General features: G+C 39.5%; 1 protein-coding gene and 1 long non-coding RNA gene across 3 annotated transcripts; one reads left to right on the top strand and one right to left on the bottom strand.

Moving 5' to 3' along the window:
• Nucleotides 1-691: 691 nt before the first annotated feature.
• On the bottom strand, nt 692-21,054 carry LOC6047876 (heterogeneous nuclear ribonucleoprotein A1). 2 transcript variants are annotated; one of them, XM_038257300.1, is made up of 4 exons: nt 20,658-21,054; nt 13,576-13,679; nt 1,251-1,618; nt 692-1,186 (listed from the first exon to the last, which is right to left on the bottom strand). In XM_038257300.1, exons 2-4 carry the CDS (start codon nt 13,601-13,603, stop codon nt 860-862), a joined length of 723 nt encoding a protein of 240 aa, XP_038113228.1. In that variant the 5' UTR covers nt 13,604-13,679; nt 20,658-21,054; the 3' UTR covers nt 692-859. The 2 variants fall into 2 exon arrangements, with proteins under 2 accessions (XP_038113228.1, XP_038113223.1); XM_038257295.1 differs by lacking the exon at nt 13,576-13,679 and having other exon boundaries at nt 20,658-21,051.
• Nucleotides 10,026-14,577, top strand: LOC119767792. Its single transcript, XR_005277709.1, has 2 exons — nt 10,026-10,282; nt 12,899-14,577. It is a non-coding gene; the product is annotated as an uncharacterized LOC119767792 (long non-coding RNA).

Raw genomic sequence — 21,054 nt, 5'->3', positions numbered from 1 at the left:
GTGGATTTCAAATCACTCACTTTCAGTTAATAAGGATTCAAAGTCACTCATTTGCAACTATCGTCCGCCACTATAGCGCTGCGGCTGTTGAGGGGAGGCGCAAACGAAAACGTATTTTGGAATTCAAATTGATTGTTACAGGTGTAGAATTCCACTTTCTTCTTCTTGAGTAGCTCTTGCAACTTGTCAAAATCATTGACAGAGAAGCAGGTCACCTTGGTTCCAAATCGGGTTAGTTTGTAAATCGGGTCGAAACCAAATTTACAACTTTCCACTATCGCCACGAGCTTGTAAAAATCCGTGGTGTTCTTCACCACCAAAGGTGGCTGCTTTTGTTTACTTGCCAACTGGCCGGGTGCTGGAGCCACCGGGACGTCCCCTCCTCCTGCCGGGCTGGCATTGTTGTTGCTTTCGAGCTAGCGGGCTGAACTTGTTGTTGTTGAGCAAATTCTGCTCCACTTTGCTATCGTCCTCTTTCTTCCTTTTGTGCTCGTTCGCCTCCATTCCTCGGAATGTTGGGGCGGAAAGTCCACCGAAAGAACCACGACGGCCACTATCGGCCCTTTTGACCCGTAAAACACGACACCTCCAAACGTAAACAAGGCCGCGAACGCGCGGCTGCCACACGTCCGTCACACAAGAGCACAGCAGGAGAACTGGAAAATGGATCTAAGTCAATCAAAAACGTATGTTACGTTACTTGTACAAGTTTTATTTTAAGCATAGCATAAAGAACGTGTTTAGATCTGTTGAGTAACAGAGTGTGTGAGATCATAGTGGAACATCCTTGATTCAAGTCTCTTAAATAACACATGACAATGACCTTTACTTGTTTTATATAGAATTCAAAAGCCCAGTTTTAGAATTTTATTCCGCTCTTGGGCCGCCTACACTGCACGTTGATTACCCGTTCCAGCAGCTCCAGTGCAAGCTGATTTCGCGTTTGGTTCCGCCGATAGTTCAGGTAGCCCCCCGGAGCTTGCTGTTTCTTCAACAGATTTTGGCTAGCGATTGCTCTGTCGATGCTTTCCTGCTCGCTGGATTCCTTCTGAATGGGTGGCCTCGAACGTTCAACGTGAATCTCGCGTCCGTTGAATTTAATCTTATTCTTCACGGCGGCCTTGTCCACGGAGGCCGGATCCGCAAAGTGAACAAATCCGAATCCCTTGCCGGCTATTATTCTTACCTAAAAGTAAGGACAATTGTATCAGCAACCCGATTTATTTATTTTTTCAAATTTCATAACCCACCATATCGATCTCGCCAAATTCAACGAATTCATCGAACAGTTGCTCTTCACTGGTTGAATACTTAAGATTGCCAACAAACAGCGTTGCTTCCTTATTGATTGGCTTACGCTCCCGAGCCAAACTAACACGAAGGCGTTTTCCTTCAAAGATTTTTTGATTTTCTTGGCACGCGTTCCGAGCCGCTTCAACGTCAATAAAGTCAATATAGATTATGGTGGAAATGTGGGGATAGGTTTTGCGGAAGTGGCTGTTGGCATTTATGTCCTTGATAACGGTACATTTTTTTATTTTTCCATACTTCAAGAAATGAGCCTTAATCTTTTCCACTTTTATGCCGACCGGTGCATTTCCAATGAAAATAGATGAATCTGTAATAAGTGTTTTGTGATGTTAATTGACATTTGTTCCCTTTTTTTATTTGTGTTTTTAGAACATAATTCTTATCGAGTGAAAAGCAACTTTTATACAGAAAAGTTCGCAAACTACCTAGTACGGGAATTTCAAAATTCTGCTCGTACAAGAATGGGGCTTATATTAGGGGTGATCCCCTAGGTGTACTAAGCCCGAATTCCAAATATGAGCTCGATATTTTGCGACAGGGGACCATCCATAAACCACGTGGACATTTTAGTAAGGGGGGGGGGTATGGCGATTGTCCACGATCCATACAAAAAAGATTTTTTTTGTATGGACAATTGTCTACGAGAAGGGGGGGGGGGGTTACAGATTCCCAAAAAAGTGTCCACGTGGTTTATGGATGGTCTCCAGGACTCTACCCCTGATCGCATAAATGTCCCATGTGCATTTTCATCGCTTTTGAGTTATTGATGCAGTTTAGTTTAAAATCGTGTGCTCTTTCAGAAAAGCCTACAACATCCAGTATGTACTTTGTTCTAGAAATAAAGAGGAAATCCAGTTTTTTTTCGCAATAAACTTAACAAGTAGCCTTATGTGTGGGACAAACTTCAAAAGAATTTTTCTCAGCATGCTGTTTTTGCATATGGGACATTTATGCGAACATGGCACCCCGCTTCCAATTCTACTCATCAATAACCCCGCTTTCTATTCTACTCATCAAAGTACCCCGCTTTCTATTCTAATTATCAATGTATCCCGCTTCGCATTCTACTCATCAAACCTGAGCAACTCTCTACGAAATCGGCCGATTTCGACCATTTTTATTTTTTGTATTTTTTTATTTGACTCAAACTTTGACCAAATAAGCTATTTTGCGTCATTGGTTCACCCATACAAGTCTCCATACAATTTTGGCTGCTGTCCATACAAAAATGGTATGTAAATATTCAAACAGCTGTAACTTTTGAGTGAATTTTCTGATCAATTTGGTGTCTTCGGCAAAGTTGCAGGTATTGTTGAGGACTTTTGAGAAAAAATAGGTACACGGGAAAAAAAATTTGCAGATTTTTTTATCAACAGTTTTTTTTTACTAAAACTCAATTTCCCAAAATACGTATTTTTTGATTTTCGAAATTTTTTAATATGTTTTAGGGGACAAAAATCCGCAACTTTTGAGCCATAGAGAAACATGGTCAAAAAATCTGCTGCCGAGTTATAAATTTTTGAAAAAATAGTGATTTTTGGAAAAAATTTAAGTTTCATGCAAAAACAAGTTTGACATTACTTTTTAATGCAAAATTGAATTTGCATCGAAAAGTACTCTACAGATTTTTTGATAAAGGGTTCCGTTTTCAAGATATAGCCACCGAAAGTTTGATTTTAGCGAAATATTTGCAGTTTTTCAATTTTTAAAAATAGTGACCATGAGTGACCATTTCTAAAATTTTTTTTTTTTAAAGTTTAGAAAATTTGCTACCTACCACCTTTTTCTAATGACGATATCTCAGCAATTAATGGTCCGATTTTCAATGTTAATATATGAAACATTCGTGAAATTTTCGATCATTCGATCTTTTCGAAAAAAATATTTTGAAATTTTTTAAATCAAGACTAACATTTTAAAAGGGCCAAATATTGAATATTACGCCCATTTAAAATGCTAGTCCTGATTTAAAAATGTATTAACATTGAAAATCGGACCATTGATTGCTGAGATATCGTCATTAGAAAATGGTGGGCTGATTGGGTGAGACTTAGAAAACTTCATTTTTCGTGTTTCTTTTTCTTTAAGCCGCGGTATTTCAGCAACCAGAGGTCCAATCTTCAATGTCTCTTAGACAATTTTATAGCAAATTTTCTGAACTTTTCAAAAAAATATTTTTAGAAATGGTCACTCATGGTCACTATTTTTAAAAATTGAAAAACTGCAAATATTTCGCTAAAATCAAACTTTCGGTGGCTATATCTTGAAAACGGAACCCTTTATCAAAAAATCTGTAGAGTACTTTTCGATTGCAAATTCAATTTTGCATTAAAAAGTAATGTCAAACTTGTTTTTGCATAAAACTTCGATTTTTTTTTCCAAAAATCACTATTTTTTCAAAAATTCATAACTCGGCGGCAGTTTTTTTGACCATGTTTCTCTATGGTATAACAAATGGCTGGCTAACTCCAGCAATGATGAGACCTCCCTTATTAAAACACCTCAGGATCGGCCTCAAAAAAAAATAAAAAATCAAACCATCCACATTAACGACCCCCGGGTCTTTTGTGGTCTCTATTGCAAGTTTCTGCTCGAACCTAGGAGTCCGAAGGCTTGAATGGGGAGAGCACCCAAACCTCTTTCTACTCCAAGGAACCTTCCACCCCAGTGTTTGAGCTGACGACCTTCGGATTGCGAGTCCAACCGCCGCCAGCGATTCCACCGGAGTAGGCTTGGTTTGGTGTGGTGTTTGTACTTATGGCATGGAGACGACTCCTACACCTGGAATGACTTAACGGCCTAACAACCAAGGCCGGGACCGACATTTTACTTCCTCATCCGATGGAAGGTTGCAGCAGATGGGAATCGAACCCAGAATCATCCGCTTACAAAGCGGACAGCGTAACCATTCGGCCACGCACTGCCACCAGGGTCGGCTTGTTAATCCGAATTCCGCACAAAAGGGAAACACCTGCTAATACCATTGAACAAAACAACCACTTTATTCCTTCTTCTGCTCTTCGCTCGTGCTTGACGGTCAGCTGCTTCAGCACGTACTCGGACCCTCTCCTCGCCTTCTGCCTCGACGCTCCTGGGTTTGTTGACGGACCCAAGACTTCGGTGACAAGTCCACCGGATTGCCTGGTTTCCGGCGTCGACGGGTTGTAACGGTGGGCAGATTCGGTGGCGGTTATGGTCGCGACAGGGATGTTCCTCGGAACAAAATGGCGGCGGCGCGACCGGCAGTTCCCTCACCGGAACGGTGTAGAGTTGCGATCGTCTGGCGTGACGATCGCCGTAGGGGACACTGCGGGTGTCGTGTGGGTCACACGGGCTTCCGGCACCCAGGGTTGGGCTGGCCGATCGGTACGCGAAGCGTACACACCGAGGGTCTGTAGGGCACAACGGGGCAGCGTTAGAAGATGGCGGGATGGAGATGGGTTGGCTGTTTCGGGGTTAATGTGGAATCGTCCTTTACCTGGTTGTCCAGTATCTACGCAGATACTCCTGCAGCTCGTCCGGATCTCGCGATCGACGGACACTTTTCCTCCGGTCTTCTGCACCGGTTCCACTTCACACAATGTCACTATACGTGACGGCAACTTGGCTTAGTTGACCGTCCACAAATCACATAACCAGGCAAGTGACCGATCCAATGGCGCAGATTCTCCAGCGATCCTCAACCTCATCCATCCTTCCCGTTTCGCCCCATTCTCATCCTATTTCGCCCTAGCGAATCCATTGTCCTGCTCGTGGCGCTTTCTGGTGGTGTCTAGCGCAACTACTCCAGCGTGCAGCGTTGGTAGCGTCCATTGGCATTTATAAGCTAAACGACATGCGACACCTAGTGTTGAGTAGCAGAACAGAGCGAAGAATGTCGATTGAAATTGTTGCCCTTTGAGGTTATGTATGCGAATTCTGTTTTGTTAAATTCCAGCGTTCAAAACAACTTTTGAGCAAAAATTCGAGCTGATACTTTGTTAACTTTTGATGCTCTATCATTTTTAACAATATTATTTTTCAAAATTATTTTTTTTCCAATTTTTTTTATTGCGGCAAAAAGTTTACACTCGTAGTACTTGATTTTTTTCTCAAAAGTTGTTCTAAGAGCTGTAAATTCAATTTTAAGTTTGGATTCCTATGTAATCGAACAGCGAAAATTTTAATCGTCATTCTTCGATGCTTTGCGCCATCTGTCGGAATTTTTGAGCTTTTAATCGCGAATAGACGTTGGACAGCTACTCGAGTGGGGATGTTCCACTCTCCAGCTTTCACAGGGTTCCCTTTCGGCATGCTAATTTACGGGTCGCGGAACAACAGTCTCACCACTCTTGGAGCTAACCTAACCACTGATTACAATGGCTCAAAAGTTGCGGATTTTTGTCCCCTAAAACATATAAAAAAATCTTGAAAATCAAAAAATACGTATTTTGGGAAATTGAGTTTTAGTAAAAAAGTTGATAAAAAATCTGCAAATTTTTTTCCGTGTACCTATTTTTTCTTAAAAGTCCTCAACAATACCTACAACTTTGCCGAAGACACCAAATTGATCAGAAAATTCACTCAAAAGTTACAGCTGTTTGAATATTTACATACCATTTTTGTATGGACAGCTGCCAAAATTGTATGGAGACTTGTATGGGTGAACCAATGACACAAAATAGCATATTTGGCGAGATATTTGGTCCTAGCTTTGAAGAGTGTCTTGCGAACCTTCGTGGTGAACGGACACTAGAGCTGCGGTATTTTTTACTACCTAAGCTCAGAGTTATTTCAAAACAAAATTCACAGTCTTTTCAAGACTAACCCCACCAGAAATTTTTTTGTATTTTACAAACGAAGCCATATTTTTAAGAGAACTTTGCTTGCAAAATGCGTCAAAACAAAGGTAAACGCAAATCTTCTGAAGATTTGGTCGTTACGTCGGTGAAGCGTTTGAACGCTAAACCGGCTAACGGAAACAGAAAAAGAAAACAGCCTCTTCTGAGGTCTGATTCTGATTCTGAATGGGAGGTCAATCCTCCAATTCCATTGGCAAACAGTTTCGGTGTTTTATCCGAAACTGTAGACAATGATCCTTCTCCTCGTACTGAGCCTTCTGCCGTCGAGAAACGAGTAAAGGCTCCGCCAATTGTAGTGACTTCCGTCTCCGATTTGGCCAGCTTTCGAACGCAACTGAAGAATTGCAAGGAAACTTGCAATTTGAAAGTTTCGTTCCAGCTTGGTCGAAGAGGAGAATGTCGCTTGTTGACGGAATCTTTACAAGATCACCAAACTTTTGTTGGTTATTTGAAAAACCACAAACACAATTTCTACACGTATGAGACCAAGAATGCTCGCCCATTCAAGGCGGTCCTAAAAGGTCTCTCCAACGACTTGTCGGTGGATTAGATCAAAAACGAACTTAAGGTGTTGCTTGGCTTTGCCCCATCCCAAGTAATACCAATGAAGAAAAAATCAAACGGGAATATTTCTCGCTTTGGTTTGACTTCACAATTTTATCTGATTCATTTCAACAGAAATGAAATCAACAATTTGAAACTTTTGGACAAAGTTCAGTTTTTGTTCCATGTAGGGGAGAGTGGGGAGACTTGATCCCCTTTTTTTATCGCACAAAACTCTGTTCATTTCTCACAAAACTATGAACTTTTTGCATGAATTGAAAGCTTAAACATTCAACTATGTTTGGCTGATAAGGGTATTTCATCAGATAAACTCTTCGAATCATGCCAAGCGTTTTAAAACAATATTTTAAATTGGCATTTTCAAAATGTTGGGGGTAATTTGATCCCCCTTTCAACATTTTAAAGAAATATTAAGCAAAATGTTTCTTATTCATCCAAACTGTTAATTTTTTATAAGTTACAGCAATTTCACATTAAACCTGTACGTTTATGTTCAAAATATAACATGTTTAGCATGCAAAATATTTAAAAACTTAAAATTTTCTTTTTTAGATCAAAATTGAGCATGTTTACAAAAGCTGGTAATTTGTGTTTACAAAACTTTTGAAAAATTGTTCAAACTGCTGTAAGTTATGTACAACTATAATAAAGGAAACTATGTATGAAAACCCAGCTCCATTATTTAATCTTGAGGCTGATTCTAGTGACTGTAAAAATGCAGGGATCAAGTCTCCCTAAACGCACTTTTTTAAACAATTGATTGTAAAAATAGTATGACGATAAATTTAACGTCAAATGCGTAAGGGGTTTGGCGTTGATATGTTTATCAAACAGTTCATGTATGAAAAATATGTTTTTGAATAATTTTTGAGTGTTTTCTATACATATCAAAACAAACAAAAAAGATCTGTTGGAAGTTTTTTGCAGCACTTTTTAGAAATATGTTAGTAACTCAATCTAAACATTTTTTAATATTTTTCTTTGTTTTCTACAATGAGTTTTAGTCAATTTCGCACAACTTTCTAGAACAAAGCTAATTGTTTTACCCACATGCTGACGAGATACATGCTTGGGATCAAGTGTCCCCGGGGATCAAGTCTCCCCACTCTCCCCTACGGGTAAAGTGGGGTAAATGGCGGTAATGGCCAGAATCTGACCCAGTGCCGGCGTTGCCAGGCATTCGGTCACGGTACTGATCATTGCGCTATGGTTCCAAAATGCATGGTTTGCGGGGATTGTTCTCACGACAAGGACAATTGTCCCGTGAAAGAAGTCACCCAATTTAAATGTGCACATTGTGGTGGAAATCACAAATCAAATTTCTGGGATTGCCCCATCAGAAAAAAAGGTTTTGGATTCTCGTGCTAAGCATCAGCCGAAATCCAAACCGAAATTTTCTCAAAGTCAGGTTGTACCTGCAACTTTAAATCAAACGTTCGTGCTGTCTCACTCGAACCATGCTAGAAATACCCCTACCGTGGAAAAGTTAGGTAATAACAATGGTATTTCCTATGCCGCCGCTGTTTCAGGTACATCCAAAAATTTCAAATCCTCTACCAATCTTCCTGAAATTGGGCAGGTACCTCAAATTTCATTTGAAAATGTTTCTGCTGGCAACGCTCTGGGATCTTCTGATCTCGGTGATGTTACGTTTGAAAAAATGACTTTTTTGCAAAACTCACTGTTTGGTTTGATTCAAACAATGAGTAATGCTACATCCATGATGGAAGCAATCCAGATTGGATTAAAATTTGCGAATGATGTTGTTCTTACCCTGAAGTTTAATCATGGATCTAAGTAATTCCATCAATATTATGAATTTTAATGCTCGCTCTTTAAAAGCGAAAGAAAATGAATTTTTCAACTTTTTACGAGTTCTATACGTGCATGTTGCTGTTATAACCGAAACATTTTTAAAAACTGGCACTTATTTGAAAAGTGATCCAGATTATAAAGTTATAACTAATAACCGAATGAATCGAAATGGCGGTGGAGTTGCAATAGTTATCCACCGTAGTATGACTTGTAGCACTTTACGTGACTTTAAGTTGAAAGTTATTGAAAGTTTGGGCATTGAACTTGAAACATCTTTTGGGAAAATTATGATTGCAGCTGCATATTTGCCTTTCCAATGCACTGGGGAAAATAAAAATCATTTCAAAGGGGATTTGAATAAACTTACTCGGCATAGATCTCGATTTTTGATCATCGGTGATTTTAATGCCAAACACCAATCTTGGAATAATTCAAAAGTAAATTCCAATGGTAAAATTCTATTCAGAGATTGCACTTCTGGTCTTTATTCGGTTTTATATCCGAATGGGCCAACTTGCTTTTCTTCTGTTAGAAATCCATCAACAATTGACAATTGATTTGGTGACAGTTTTGACAAATCAAAGTCAGTATTGTGGTCCTTTAGTGACATGCTGATTTTGATTCTGATCACCTTCCAGTAACTTTTTCACTTTCTCATGAAGCAGTTATCAGACCCAATAGTTCTGTGTTTAATTACCACAAAGCTAATTGGGACAGGTATCAGCATCATACTGAGAATAATTTAAATCATGATTTTGTTTTAGAAACCAAAGCTGATAATGATTCAGCCTTGGAATCTTTAACTATTGCAATTTTGGATGCTAGGAATATTGCTATTCAAAAAGTCCAAGTCAAATTTGATTCTCCCATTATTGATGACGATCTTCAGCTTCTGATTTGTCTGAAAAATGTTCGCCGAAGACAGTATCAACGTTCTCGTGATCCTGCACTGAAGCGAATTCAAAAAGATTTGCAAAAGGTTATTGACCACAGATTCACTCTCCTGTGAAATGAAAAGTTCGCAAGAGATGTCGAACAAATTAAACCTTATTCCAAACCTTTTTGGAAACTTTCAAAGGTTCTTAAGAAACCTCAAAAACCAATCCCTTCTTTAAAAGATGGTGATAATATTCTATTAACTAATGGGGAAAAAGCTCAAAAACTTGCTCAGCACACAGAAAAAAATCAATTCTTGAAACCGTGAAGTCAGTTCACGATTATGAGAACCACGAAGGAATATGTTCACGTTTATGGTGCAAATGCACCATACTCATGAATAAATTCCTTCGTGGATCTCACATTCGTGAACTTAATTCACGATTACGGGAATTGATTTTTTTTCTGTGCAGTTTGAGAGTGCTCATAATTTCAACTTGAATGTTTTGAGTCCTATTGAAAATCAAATTTCAATAGAATTTCAGAATATTGTTGAACAAGAATTTTCATCAGATGAAGTTTTTAATACGGATCTGAATGAAATAAAATCTATTATCAAAAAATTTAAAAATATGAAAGCCCCTGGTGAGTGTAGGAATCTAACCCTGGTCAACACTGGCTGACAGATCAACTATGGTTGACGTCTACAGATGAGAAGGGTTAGTTAGTGACAATCAGTGTGTAACGCGGTCGGGCACGCGAGTGGTGGCGGCAATAAATATGATTATTAGCCGCCAGTGATTTGTTTTATTTTTAATCCGGGGTATTTACCTGGCTTGGTGACTACATTGGCGACGAGGAGAAAACATATTTTGGTAAGAAAATGCAATTTTATGTTTGGGACGGAAAAAAGCAGGAAACATTTTTTTTATGGAGCAGGAGGAAGAGGAAGAGAAGGTAAGGGAGCCGGACTGAGGGTGTGTGTTGTTGTTTCATTGTGAAATGTCTGTTTTTTTCCACGGAGTTACCGTGTTTGTATGTGTGCTGCACGGGCACACCCTCTAGGAATATTGTTTTCATGATGCACGATCAAGGGGTTCAGATTCAGTTTGGTAATAAACAGATTACCCAAAATTGGGGTAGCGGAAGTGCAATGTTTACCTGATACACGATGCTGAGGTTCAATAGGAGTTTTGTTTAATGTTTAGTTACGGTAATTAAAAAAAAAATCAGCAAAGAGGTGTTTTAGGGTAGATTTCTTGGACGAACAGTGGAAAACCCAGTTAAAAATGTGGAAGATAATTATTGATGTTTAGTGCAGTGAATTTCTATTATGTATTGGTAAAAAGAATGGTGTGTGAATATTAACGGTAGGACTTGGGGGTGTAAGTATTTTCACCGTTGTGGTTTTATCGGATGTTTTGGCTGTGTGCCGATGGGGATGGCTTAGTGCCGGGGGTTGGCTTAGTGCCGGAGGTTGGCTTAGTGCCGGAGGTTGGCTTAGTGCCGGATATTGGCTTAGTGCCGGATATTGGCTTAGTGCCGGGGGTTGGCTTAGTGCCGGGGGTTGGCTTAGTGCCGGGGGTTGGCTTAGTGCCGGGGGTTGGCTTAGTGCCGGAGGTTGGCTTAGTGCCGGAGGTCGGCTTTGTGCCGGAGGTTGGCTTAGTGCCGGATATTGGCTTAGTGCCGGATATTGGCTTAGTGCCGGGGGTTGGCTTAGTGCCGGGGGTTGGTTTAGTGCCGGAGGTTGGCTTAGTGCCGGATATTGGCTTAGTGCCGGATATTGGCTTAGTGCCGGGGGTTGGTTTAGTGCCGGAGGTTGGCTTAGTGCCGGGGATGGCTTAGTGCCGGATATTGGCTTGTGGATGATTACATGGAAGCCTGGTGAAGAGGGGGCTGGTGGATGTTCACTCACGCCTGGTGGAGAGATGGCTCGTGAATATCTGCTGTAAGGCCTGGGGGAGAAGAGGCTTGTGATTGTCCACTCATGCCTGGTGGAGAGATGGCTTGTGGATGATTACATGGAAGCCTGGTGAAGAGGAGGCTGGTGGATGTTCACTCATGCCTGGTGGAGAGATGGCTCTTGAATATCTGCTGTAAGGCCTGGAGGATAAGAGGCTTGTGATTGTCCACTCATACCTGGTGGAGAGATGGCTTGAGGATGATTACATGGAAGCCTGGTGAAGAGGAGGCTGGTGGATGTTCACTCACGCCTGGTGGAGAGATGGCTCGTGAATATCTGCTGTAAGGCCTGGGGGAGAAGAGGCTTGTGATTGTCCACTCATGCCTGGTGGAGAGATGGCTTGTGGATGATTACATAGAAGCCTGGTGAAGAGGAGGCTGGTAGATGTTCACTCATGCCTGGTGGAGAGATGGCTCGTGAATATCTGCTGTAAGGCCTGGGGGAGAAGAGGCTTGTGATTGTCCACTCATACCTGGTGGAGAGATGGCATGTGGATGATTACATGGAAGCCTGGTGAAGAGGAGGCTGGTAGATGTTCACTCATGCCTGGCGGAGAGATGGCTCGTGAATATCTGCTGTAAGGCCTGGGGGAAGAAGAGGCTTGTGATTGTTCACTCATGCCTGGGGGAGAGATGGCTTGCGGATAATTACACGGAAGCATGATGAAGAGGTGGCTTCTGGATTTTCGCTCTGCCTAGCGTATAGATGGCTTGTTAATATTTAGGCCTGGGGTAGGGGCTGCAGGCTTGTGTATGATCATCGAAAGGTGAAGTTAGAAAGATTTTTTATTCGTCAACATTGTAACATTGTAGTAAGTAACAGTTACGGTTAAAGTTAGGAATTTAAGGTACAAACTACAAGGATATTTTTAAGGAAGTTCAGCCATGAGGGATCATTTTTGCACAAGTTAACAGTTGAAATGATTGAAAAGTAACAGGAAAGTTTAGGGTATTTGGTAATTCGTTTGGGTGCAGGCGTGGTCGAATGGTTACGCTGTTCGCGTTGTAAGCGGATGATCAGGGGTTCGTTTCCCATCTTCTATTGACTTCCATTCGGATGGGGAGTAAAACGCTGGTCGTCGACCTTAGTTGTTGTCAGGCCGTAGAGTAATTCCAGGCGTAGAAGTTGTCTCCCTGATATACGAACAAACAACACACCAAACCAAACCTGCTCCGGTAGAGTCGCTGGTCGGCGGCTGGACTTGCAATCCAAAGATCGTCAGATCGAATCCGTGGGTGGAAGGAGTAAAAAGAGGTTTGGGTGCTCTTCCCATTCAAGCCTTCAGACTCCTAGGTGCGAGCAGAATCTTACAATAGGGGCCATAAAAGATCTGGGAACGTTAAAGTGGGAGGTTTGTTTTGTTGGTTGTTTTAATTCGTTAAGGTTATGTACTCATCAAACGTATACAAGAGGCAAGATATTGTGTTCTAATAATGTAGAAGTTGTAAAGCCAAACTTTAACCTGCTCTTAAATACTATAACACAATCAGTGATTAAACCTACAAAATACTTTTTTTTTATTACTGAGTTTCATTAGCAACAGGTCACAGGAGGAGGAGGTTTTGCCAGCACACGTAGTTCGTTCGGAGAGGTCTTACTGCGTTAGGCCGAATTCCGCGTGAACAACACACAGAGGAGAAGGATGAACCACGAGCTAGTGCAGCTCAACGGCAAACCGGGTTTTAAGAGAGTCACCTGGGCTTACCGGATCCTTTGGGTCGTGCGCATGGCAAGAGAGCCAGGCGGGCGGGGTGCCGACCTGGACGGAGTGTGTGCGGCCGGAGCCGAGTTGGCTGGTGGCTCACCTGGAGACTGCTGATGAACTAAGGGATGTCCTTAAGATTTGAAGGAGGATGGTTGCAAGATAGGGTTCTGTTTGGGGGTGCGAAGTTGTCTTCGTATTCCAGAATTGTCAGGTTGACGGACCCAATTCCGTTATAATTTGATTGTACAAATAGTTAGGTGTTGTGCTAAGTAATTTTGGATACGCTGCTTTATGAGGTTGATTAAATGCTGGGGAATGTGTGAAGGAGTATTGATGCAGGGGGCTCTGATTGATAGGCACCGTGAAATTGTTAATAATCGGTAACCCCATAAGACAATGAATGAGAAATAATTTATATTCAATTCATGTTTATTAGTTGCACTTATCATAATACATTTTGCCTAACATATTACAAAATGCAGAGTTTTGGAGATACTTACAGGTACAAAATAATTCAGATACAATCATTGGACGAAATAAGTTCAGTAATTTCAATCAATTAAGCGAGAGCAGATAAAACTGTTTAAAACAACTGTTACTTTTGCTAGGGGAGAAGAAAAAGGATAGGAAAGCTTAAGTTTATATCACAGAAAATTTGTCAGTTAGTTAATGAAGGCTAAGACTTTAACTGCAGGGCATAGGTACTTTCCCATCAGCTCTTGCAGCGCAAAGAACTGCTCCAGCTTGTTTCGGCAAATAATTTATTTGAGCGAGAATTTTTTAGAAAGAGGCTGAAACAAGTGTCTTATAAAATCTAATATTATTTGCATTGGAATCTATAAAAAAAATACTATCTGAAAATGCTGCCTACAAGATTTTAGACTCATTAATTTATTGAGTAAATTTGCTCAAATTATAGGAAAATAGGGAAACGCTTAGCATTCTATTAACTTTAAATTAAATTGTTTTAAGTAAAGGAGGAGGTAGTACTGGATCGATTGGATAGTGGTTAACTGTAGTGAATTATGGATTTACAATTACAAGATTAATAAATGTGACGGAGCAACAATTAAATTAAACAGCTAAGAAAGGAGAGTGAAAGGACAAAACTTCATTAAGTGTAATGGCTTAGTTCAAAGTTCAAAGGACGTGACAAGAGATTATACTGTAAACATAAATGCTCGTTTGACTCAGCAAAAGATATAAGATTATAATACTATTGTTATCAACAAATACTAGATTAAAAATAAATCCACTCGTGTGTTCAGATCAGGGCAATTATGAGGGCAATCTAGTTTGCTAAACTGTAGAATTATCAATTGTGAAGTATCTATCATTTTCAAGGAAGAGAGGGATGTAGGAATCTAACCCTGGTCAACACTGGCTGACAGATCAACTATGGTTGACGTCTACAGATGAGAAGGGTTAGTTAGTGACAATCAGTGTGTAACGCGGTCGGGCACGCGAGTGGTGGCGGCAATAAATATGATTATTAGCCGCCAGTGATTTGGTTTATTTTTAATCCTGGCTTGGTGACTACAGTGAGGAAGCTTAGATTGCTGATATTATTGTTCACAGCGATAAAGCTTATTTTTCTGAGTACAATGACCCTTTGTACGACCATAAAGAGCTTAAAATGGATTTTTAAATCAATTTTGAAAAATTAACCTCGCGGTCCTTCTTGACACAAAAGCTCCTACTTGACAGGTCGTTCCAAGGGGACCATAGTTGATCCATCGAAAAAATGTTGTCTTGTCAAAAAAAAATTGCAATAAAATGAAAAAAAGTGATCAGAAATGGTTTTTAATCATGTTTTTTACCGTTGTACATAAAAATTGGCATAGGCCAATTAAAAAATTACCTGAAGCAACTTAAAGTAGCTTGGTCAAAATTTGCAACAAATGTTTTGATTTGGCATACTTTCCCAGTAGTTGAAAAATGCCAAAGTAGTTCCGATTTTGAAACCGGATAAAAATCCTGCTGATGCCTCAAGCTATCGGCCCATTAGTTTGCTTTCATCTATTAGTAAATTATTCGAAAGAATAATTCTTAATAGAATGATGACGCACATTAATGAAAATTCAATTTTCGCTTATGAGCAGTTTGGATTTCGCCTTGGGCATTCAACTACTCATCAGTTGTTGAGAGTATCAAATTTAATTCGAAGCAACAAATCTGAGGGCTATTCTACTGGCGCTGCTCTTCTAGACATAGAAAAAGCATTTGACAGTGTTTGGCATAAAGGTTTGATTGCGAAATTGAAAAGGTTTAATTTTCCGATTTATATCGTGAAAATTATTCAAAAAATTTTGACGGATCGTACTCTGCAGGTATGTTATCAGAATAGCAAATCTGATCATCTATCTGTACGTGCTGGCGTCCCTCAAGGAAGCATTTTGGGTCCAATTTTATACAATATTTTTACTTCTGACTTGCCTGATTTGCCCCCAGGATGTCAGAAATCACTTTTTGCTGATGACACAAGCATCTCCGCCAAAGGTAGAGGCCTTCGTGTCATCACAAGAAGATTACAAAAAAGCTTGGATATTTTCAATTCTTATTTGAAAGAATGGAAAATTACTCCAAATGCTGCAAAACTCAACTTATTATTTTCCCTCACAAACCAAGGGCTGATTTTCTTAAACCAAAAGTCATCACATTATAAAGATGAATGAGGTAAATTTAAAGTGGGAGGATCAAGTGAAATATCTTGGACTTGCTTTTGACAAAAACCTTACTTACAAGGATCACATTGAAAGTATCCAGGTTAAATGTAACAAATATATTAAATGTTTGTATCCACTTATAAACAGGAATTCTAGACTTTGTCTCAAGAATAAACTGTTAATTTATAAACAAATTTTCAGACCTGCCATGCTTTATGCTGTGCCGATCTGGACAAGCTGTTGCTTAACCAGGAAGAAAAACTTCAAAGGATTCAGAACAAAATTCTGAAAATGATTCTGAAACTTCCTCCCTGGTTCAGCACCAGTGATTTTCATCAATTAGCTGAAGTTGACACTTTGGATGTTATGTCCAATAAGATAATTGATGCATTTCGACAAAAATCATTGCAGTCTTCAGCTGCATTGATCCGCTCTTTATATAGTTTATAAGTTAGTTTTAAGGTATCCCTTTTCCCTTTTGTACATGTAGGACCGCCTACATTTGAAATCACTGAATAGCGAAAGCTACAACATTTCATGAATAAATAAAAGTTGCTAGTATTTAAAATTGAGGTGAAAAGTCATCGATTGTGATTGGACAATCAATAATATTTTAACTGAATGAATGTACATGGAAAAGAAAACTGAATAAATATAAATTAAAAAAAAGCATATTTGGTCATAGGAAGGCCCCACGAAGTTTGAGCCAAATCAAAAATACAAATAAAATCCATTTCCGGTTTTGGTAGAGAATTGCTCACCTGGTCTTTGAATTGTTCAAAACCTCATGAGCTCATAGTTCTTGTTAAAGTATTTTTCCCATGACCCATGAAGAGTATCGGGGCCGCATGTACAAAGCGGAATCAGTGGCAATATGTTGCTTAACTTAACATGTTAAGGTTAATGTTAACATTTCATAGGTCGGCGACTTTCCTAAGATGTCTGATAAGGTCCAGCTTGTGATGATACACTACCTTTACTAAGCAATCGAATCCAGAAGGGAAACGATCACCAGTTGTGTTGGTGTGAACCGGGATTTGAACCCCGATCTACCACTTGCGAGGCGGAAGCGTTACTACTAGGCTACGTGGCTCGGAACAACGACTTCCAAATGTGGTGCTTTAAAGTGCTCTGAAATTGTGGTACCAGTTACTTCAATTAGTGCATAGGTTTTTTATAAGTACATTTGACTCTGTCACTAAATTTGATAACATTTTCAATCCTCTCAAGCATTTTGATTTTTCATTCTATAATTTGGTTTTATAACTATTTCGAATAGGTACATCATTCGAGCGAGTTGTGGCGCTTTAACTACGGCAAATAGTGTCCAGGGCATTCGTGAGAGGGTCCCGGAGTACCAAAATAGCATGGTGCTCCCAATGAATGAACCAGAACCTCGGAGCGTATGGTGGTGTGTCCTCACGCTTCTACCTCTCCTGTAGATTCAGAATTGTGTTATTGTATGAACACTCCGTGCTCATACTCAACCCACTTCAACGAATCATGTCTCTGCGATACAAGTTTACGCAGTAGGCCTGGCCGTTATACCTCTGTGATGTTTGCAATGACGCACTACAAATGTTAGTATATGACAAGAAGAGTGCTAGCGTGCTAGGCGTAATCTAACCTACGGCACTCTCCAGGCTGCGCTAGGGTGTGATTGACCAATTCTTCGGACCCTTAAAAAAAAAGTTTTTTACAGCGATGATTGATTTTCCTACATAGAAATGTCTTGTAGAATAAACAATATTGTACCTGTGCTTCCCCTGAAATTAAAATGTAGCGTGACGGGAAAACAGTGCGTGGCCGAATGGTTACGCTGTCCGCTTTGTAAGCGGATGATTCTGGGTTCGATTCCCATCTGCTGCAACCTTCCATCGGATGAGGAAGTATAATGTCGGTCCCGGCCTTGGTTGTTAGGCCGTTAAGTCATTCTAGGTGTAGGATTGTCTCTATGCCATAAGTACAAACAACACACCAAACCAAGCCTACTCCGGTGGAATCGCTGGCGGCGGTTGGACTCGCAATCCAAAGGTCGTCAGTTCAAACACTGGGGTGGAAGGTTCCTTGGAGTAAAAAGAGGTTTGGGTGCTCTCCCCATTCAAGCCTTTGAACTCCTAGGTTCGAGCAGAAACTTGCAATAGAGACCACAAAAGACCCGGGGGTCGTTAATGTGGAAGGTTTGATTTTTTTTTGTGACGGGAAAACATCGTAAAATTCGACTTTTGAAAAGCACACCAAAATAATCGCTACAGTTTTGCCAATTTGATTTTTTCAAACTTTTGTTGTTCTAATACAGGGGTGCTCAAAGTTTTTGGAGACCGGGCCAGATTTGAAGCTCAAATGAGCTTGTAGGCCAAATTTACAAAATTAGATGTTTATAAAAATAAATTACGTTATTTTATTTTAAAAGACTAGAAAATACATCTATTAACTTAATTTTTTTTAAAACTTTCATTATTTTTTCATCATCTTCGTTAATAAAAATTAATAAAAAACACACAATGGCAGTTTTCTACAGGTATTGTTGATTTTATTGTTTACGGTCTTTGGAAAATGTTTTCAGCTAAATGTACTTTTATTTTACTTTTTTTGTACTTAAAAGTTTTCAATAAATTGTATTTTATATTTCAAAAAATGGCCGACATGTAACCTGCATAATTTATGTAACGGCGTAATTTTATCAATAAATTAAGTGTGGCTAGTAAAAAATCGTTGAGAGTCAGAATTTCAACATTTCAACAAAAAAATGTTAAAAAATGTGTTGAGCCCATAAAGATGGATTTGCAATCGTTATTTTCAAAAAAAAAATAAAAATGAAAGACTCGACTTAAAAAAACCTTCATCGAAAATTCTCTAAAATTCAAATTATTTTTGAATAAACCAGAACATGCCCAAAAATGATTGTAAACGCAAAGGAATTCATTTTTAAATAATTCAGCTGATTGCACAAAAATTTCCATACATTTTTCTAAGTTTTTGAAAAAAATATATATTTGTCCATGATTTTTCGAGATAATGGGGAGGGGAGGTTTGTCGAAAAAAGCTTTGTTAAAAACTTGCAACAGCCTTATTCCTCCGATTTCAACCTTTTTCTGTCTAAGCTTGAATTTCCAAAAAATGTTTGATGAAAGTTTTGACGATATTTACTAGTTTTACTCACATTGAAACGGTGTCCTAAAATGAAGATTAACATTTTAATAAATCATTAGTTTTTAATCAACAAAAAATTAAAGAGAAAAGCATGATCGAAGTAGGCTGCGTGGCGGGTTGGACGCAATTTTTTCTGCGCTTGTCATTTTTCTGGAGTTTTTTTGTGTTTGAGTTAAAACTAAAATTTGTTTTTCGACAAAGTAATTCTGACGGTTTGTGAATAAACCGGAACACGAAATGCACCAGGTGTAATTGGAGAAAACTGCTTCATCCGCGCCATGATAGGAAGTGCCCAAAACTCCGGCCACTGTGTCGTACGTCGTACGTCGACGGCGTACGACAAGATTATCAATCGCGTGATTGACTACGTTTGCGCCAGATTAAAGCCGGATTCATCGGGTCAAGATTAAACTTCCGGATTTCTAAGAAGACCCACCGGAAGCCGTCCAACATGTCAACGCTGCTTGGAGCTGCCGGAGAAAAACAACACGGAAACGGCGGGAACAGTGCCAGGAACAGATGATCGAGAAGCAGAGCAACTCAGGAATAAAGCTTTCATGGATTTTCAAAGCTAAACTTGAAAAAACTTGGACTTCAAGATAGAAATGCCCATCTAGATGTGAAGAATTCGTAATTTGGTGATAGCTTTCCTTTTTTAATACAAAAGAACACATTCATTTACTCACACATATTGACAATTCATTGAAGACAACCACGCCAATCTTATTATATACGCGGTAGGGTGTTCCCTCGGTCGTTCGCTGTGAGTTGTGGATTGCCTGCTTCTCTAATGAAGGTTCGAAAGGGGGGCATGCTTATTAATTTCTCGTCGCTCCATACCCTCAGTGACGTGATGGGATCAAGGGCGTCTATGCGAAGTGTCCCTACACCCGCTACAAATTTCCGGCGCTTGGGGAGGGAAGCGGGAAACCATTTTGATCTACGCGCCGGTATTTGTAGCATTAAAATTCGTGCAAAAAAACTTATGCACGTGGGTGTACAGATTATGGAGTAAAAGATGATCGAATTGTTCACCTAGCGCTCTCATGTGTTTCGGGACCAAGTTGTCTGCGAGTATGGGGATCATAAATACATACATACATACATACAAAAATAAAAGAGAAAAGCATAAAAAAGTTTAAAATAAAAATTAATTTAAAAAAGTATAAAATTACAAGTGAACAACGGGCAATTTTACATAATTATTCAAAATGGATCCGCGGGCCACAAAAAATCACCTCGCGGGCCACGTTTGGTCCGCGGGCCATACTTTGGTCACCCCTGTTCTAATATATCATGAATTAAAAAACGTATCTTTTGATCCTTGAACTGAACGAATTGCAACGAAATTTGAGTTTTTGCCAGTCATTTCTTTGCGAACGAAACGAGCAGATTTACTCAAGGAAAAACTCATCTCCAATTTAATGCCTAGCAGACCATTTTTGGTCAATATTTTTGGCGTTTGAGGTAAGAAAACGCTTTTAAAGCGCATTGCAATTACATATTAAATCATAATAAAAATGAAACCTTTCATTTAAAAAAGCAAATTTAAATTGAAAAAAAGTGACATTTTAGTTTAGCTTTGCGTCGATTAGATTTCTAGATTAAATTTTCAAAGCAACCTATCCGTCATGGGTTTCCTATGCAGATGAACCTTTTGAAAATTTAATCTAGATTTGATTTGTATTTCGAATCATTCTACTGTTAATAGAACAAGCAAGCCATGTTATTTTGCTAATAAATTTCAATGCTAGATGAATTACCTTCTTTCAGAATTTTCTTATTAGAACTTTCCGCGGCCGGATTTTCGTCCTCTGCCCAGTCATTTTGATTCTCATTGGATTTTACATTATCGTCGCAACTGTCTTCTTCTGACTCGGCGCTTGCTTCGTTTTCCACCTTTTCACATTTGTTGCTGTTTTCGTCCTTTTTCTCTTCCGGAAATACAGAGCTAGCGCCATTTTGCGAGGAAAATTGCTCGTTTCTACTAGCATCAAGAGTTACTTCATGTTTCTCATTATTAGATGATTTTTTACTATTTGTTTGACGGTCTTTTCTTCCTTTAACCGCCATCCCAATTTGTTCCTGTTTTAAATTGGAACGAAAAGTGGTTTTTCTAGACCAACACAAACCAGAACCAGGACTTAATAAAAAATATAG

Source organism: Culex quinquefasciatus, chromosome 1, assembly GCF_015732765.1.
Source record: "Culex quinquefasciatus strain JHB chromosome 1, VPISU_Cqui_1.0_pri_paternal, whole genome shotgun sequence".
Classification (NCBI taxonomy): domain Eukaryota; kingdom Metazoa; phylum Arthropoda; class Insecta; order Diptera; family Culicidae; genus Culex; species Culex quinquefasciatus.
The sequence above is the reverse complement of the archived record's forward strand: the minus strand, read 5'-3'. Positions and strand labels throughout refer to the sequence as shown.

Coding starts and splice junctions, on each gene's coding strand:
- LOC6047876 (XM_038257295.1), bottom strand. CDS start 20,967: ATGGCGGTTAAAGGAAGAAAAGACCGTCAAACAAATAGTAAAAAATCA. Junction 1,619..20,657: donor TAAGAAAATTCTGAAAGAAG/GTAATTCATCTA, acceptor CACTTATTACAG/ATTCATCTATTTTCATTGGA. Junction 1,187..1,250: donor AATTTGGCGAGATCGATATG/GTGGGTTATGAA, acceptor CCTTACTTTTAG/GTAAGAATAATAGCCGGCAA.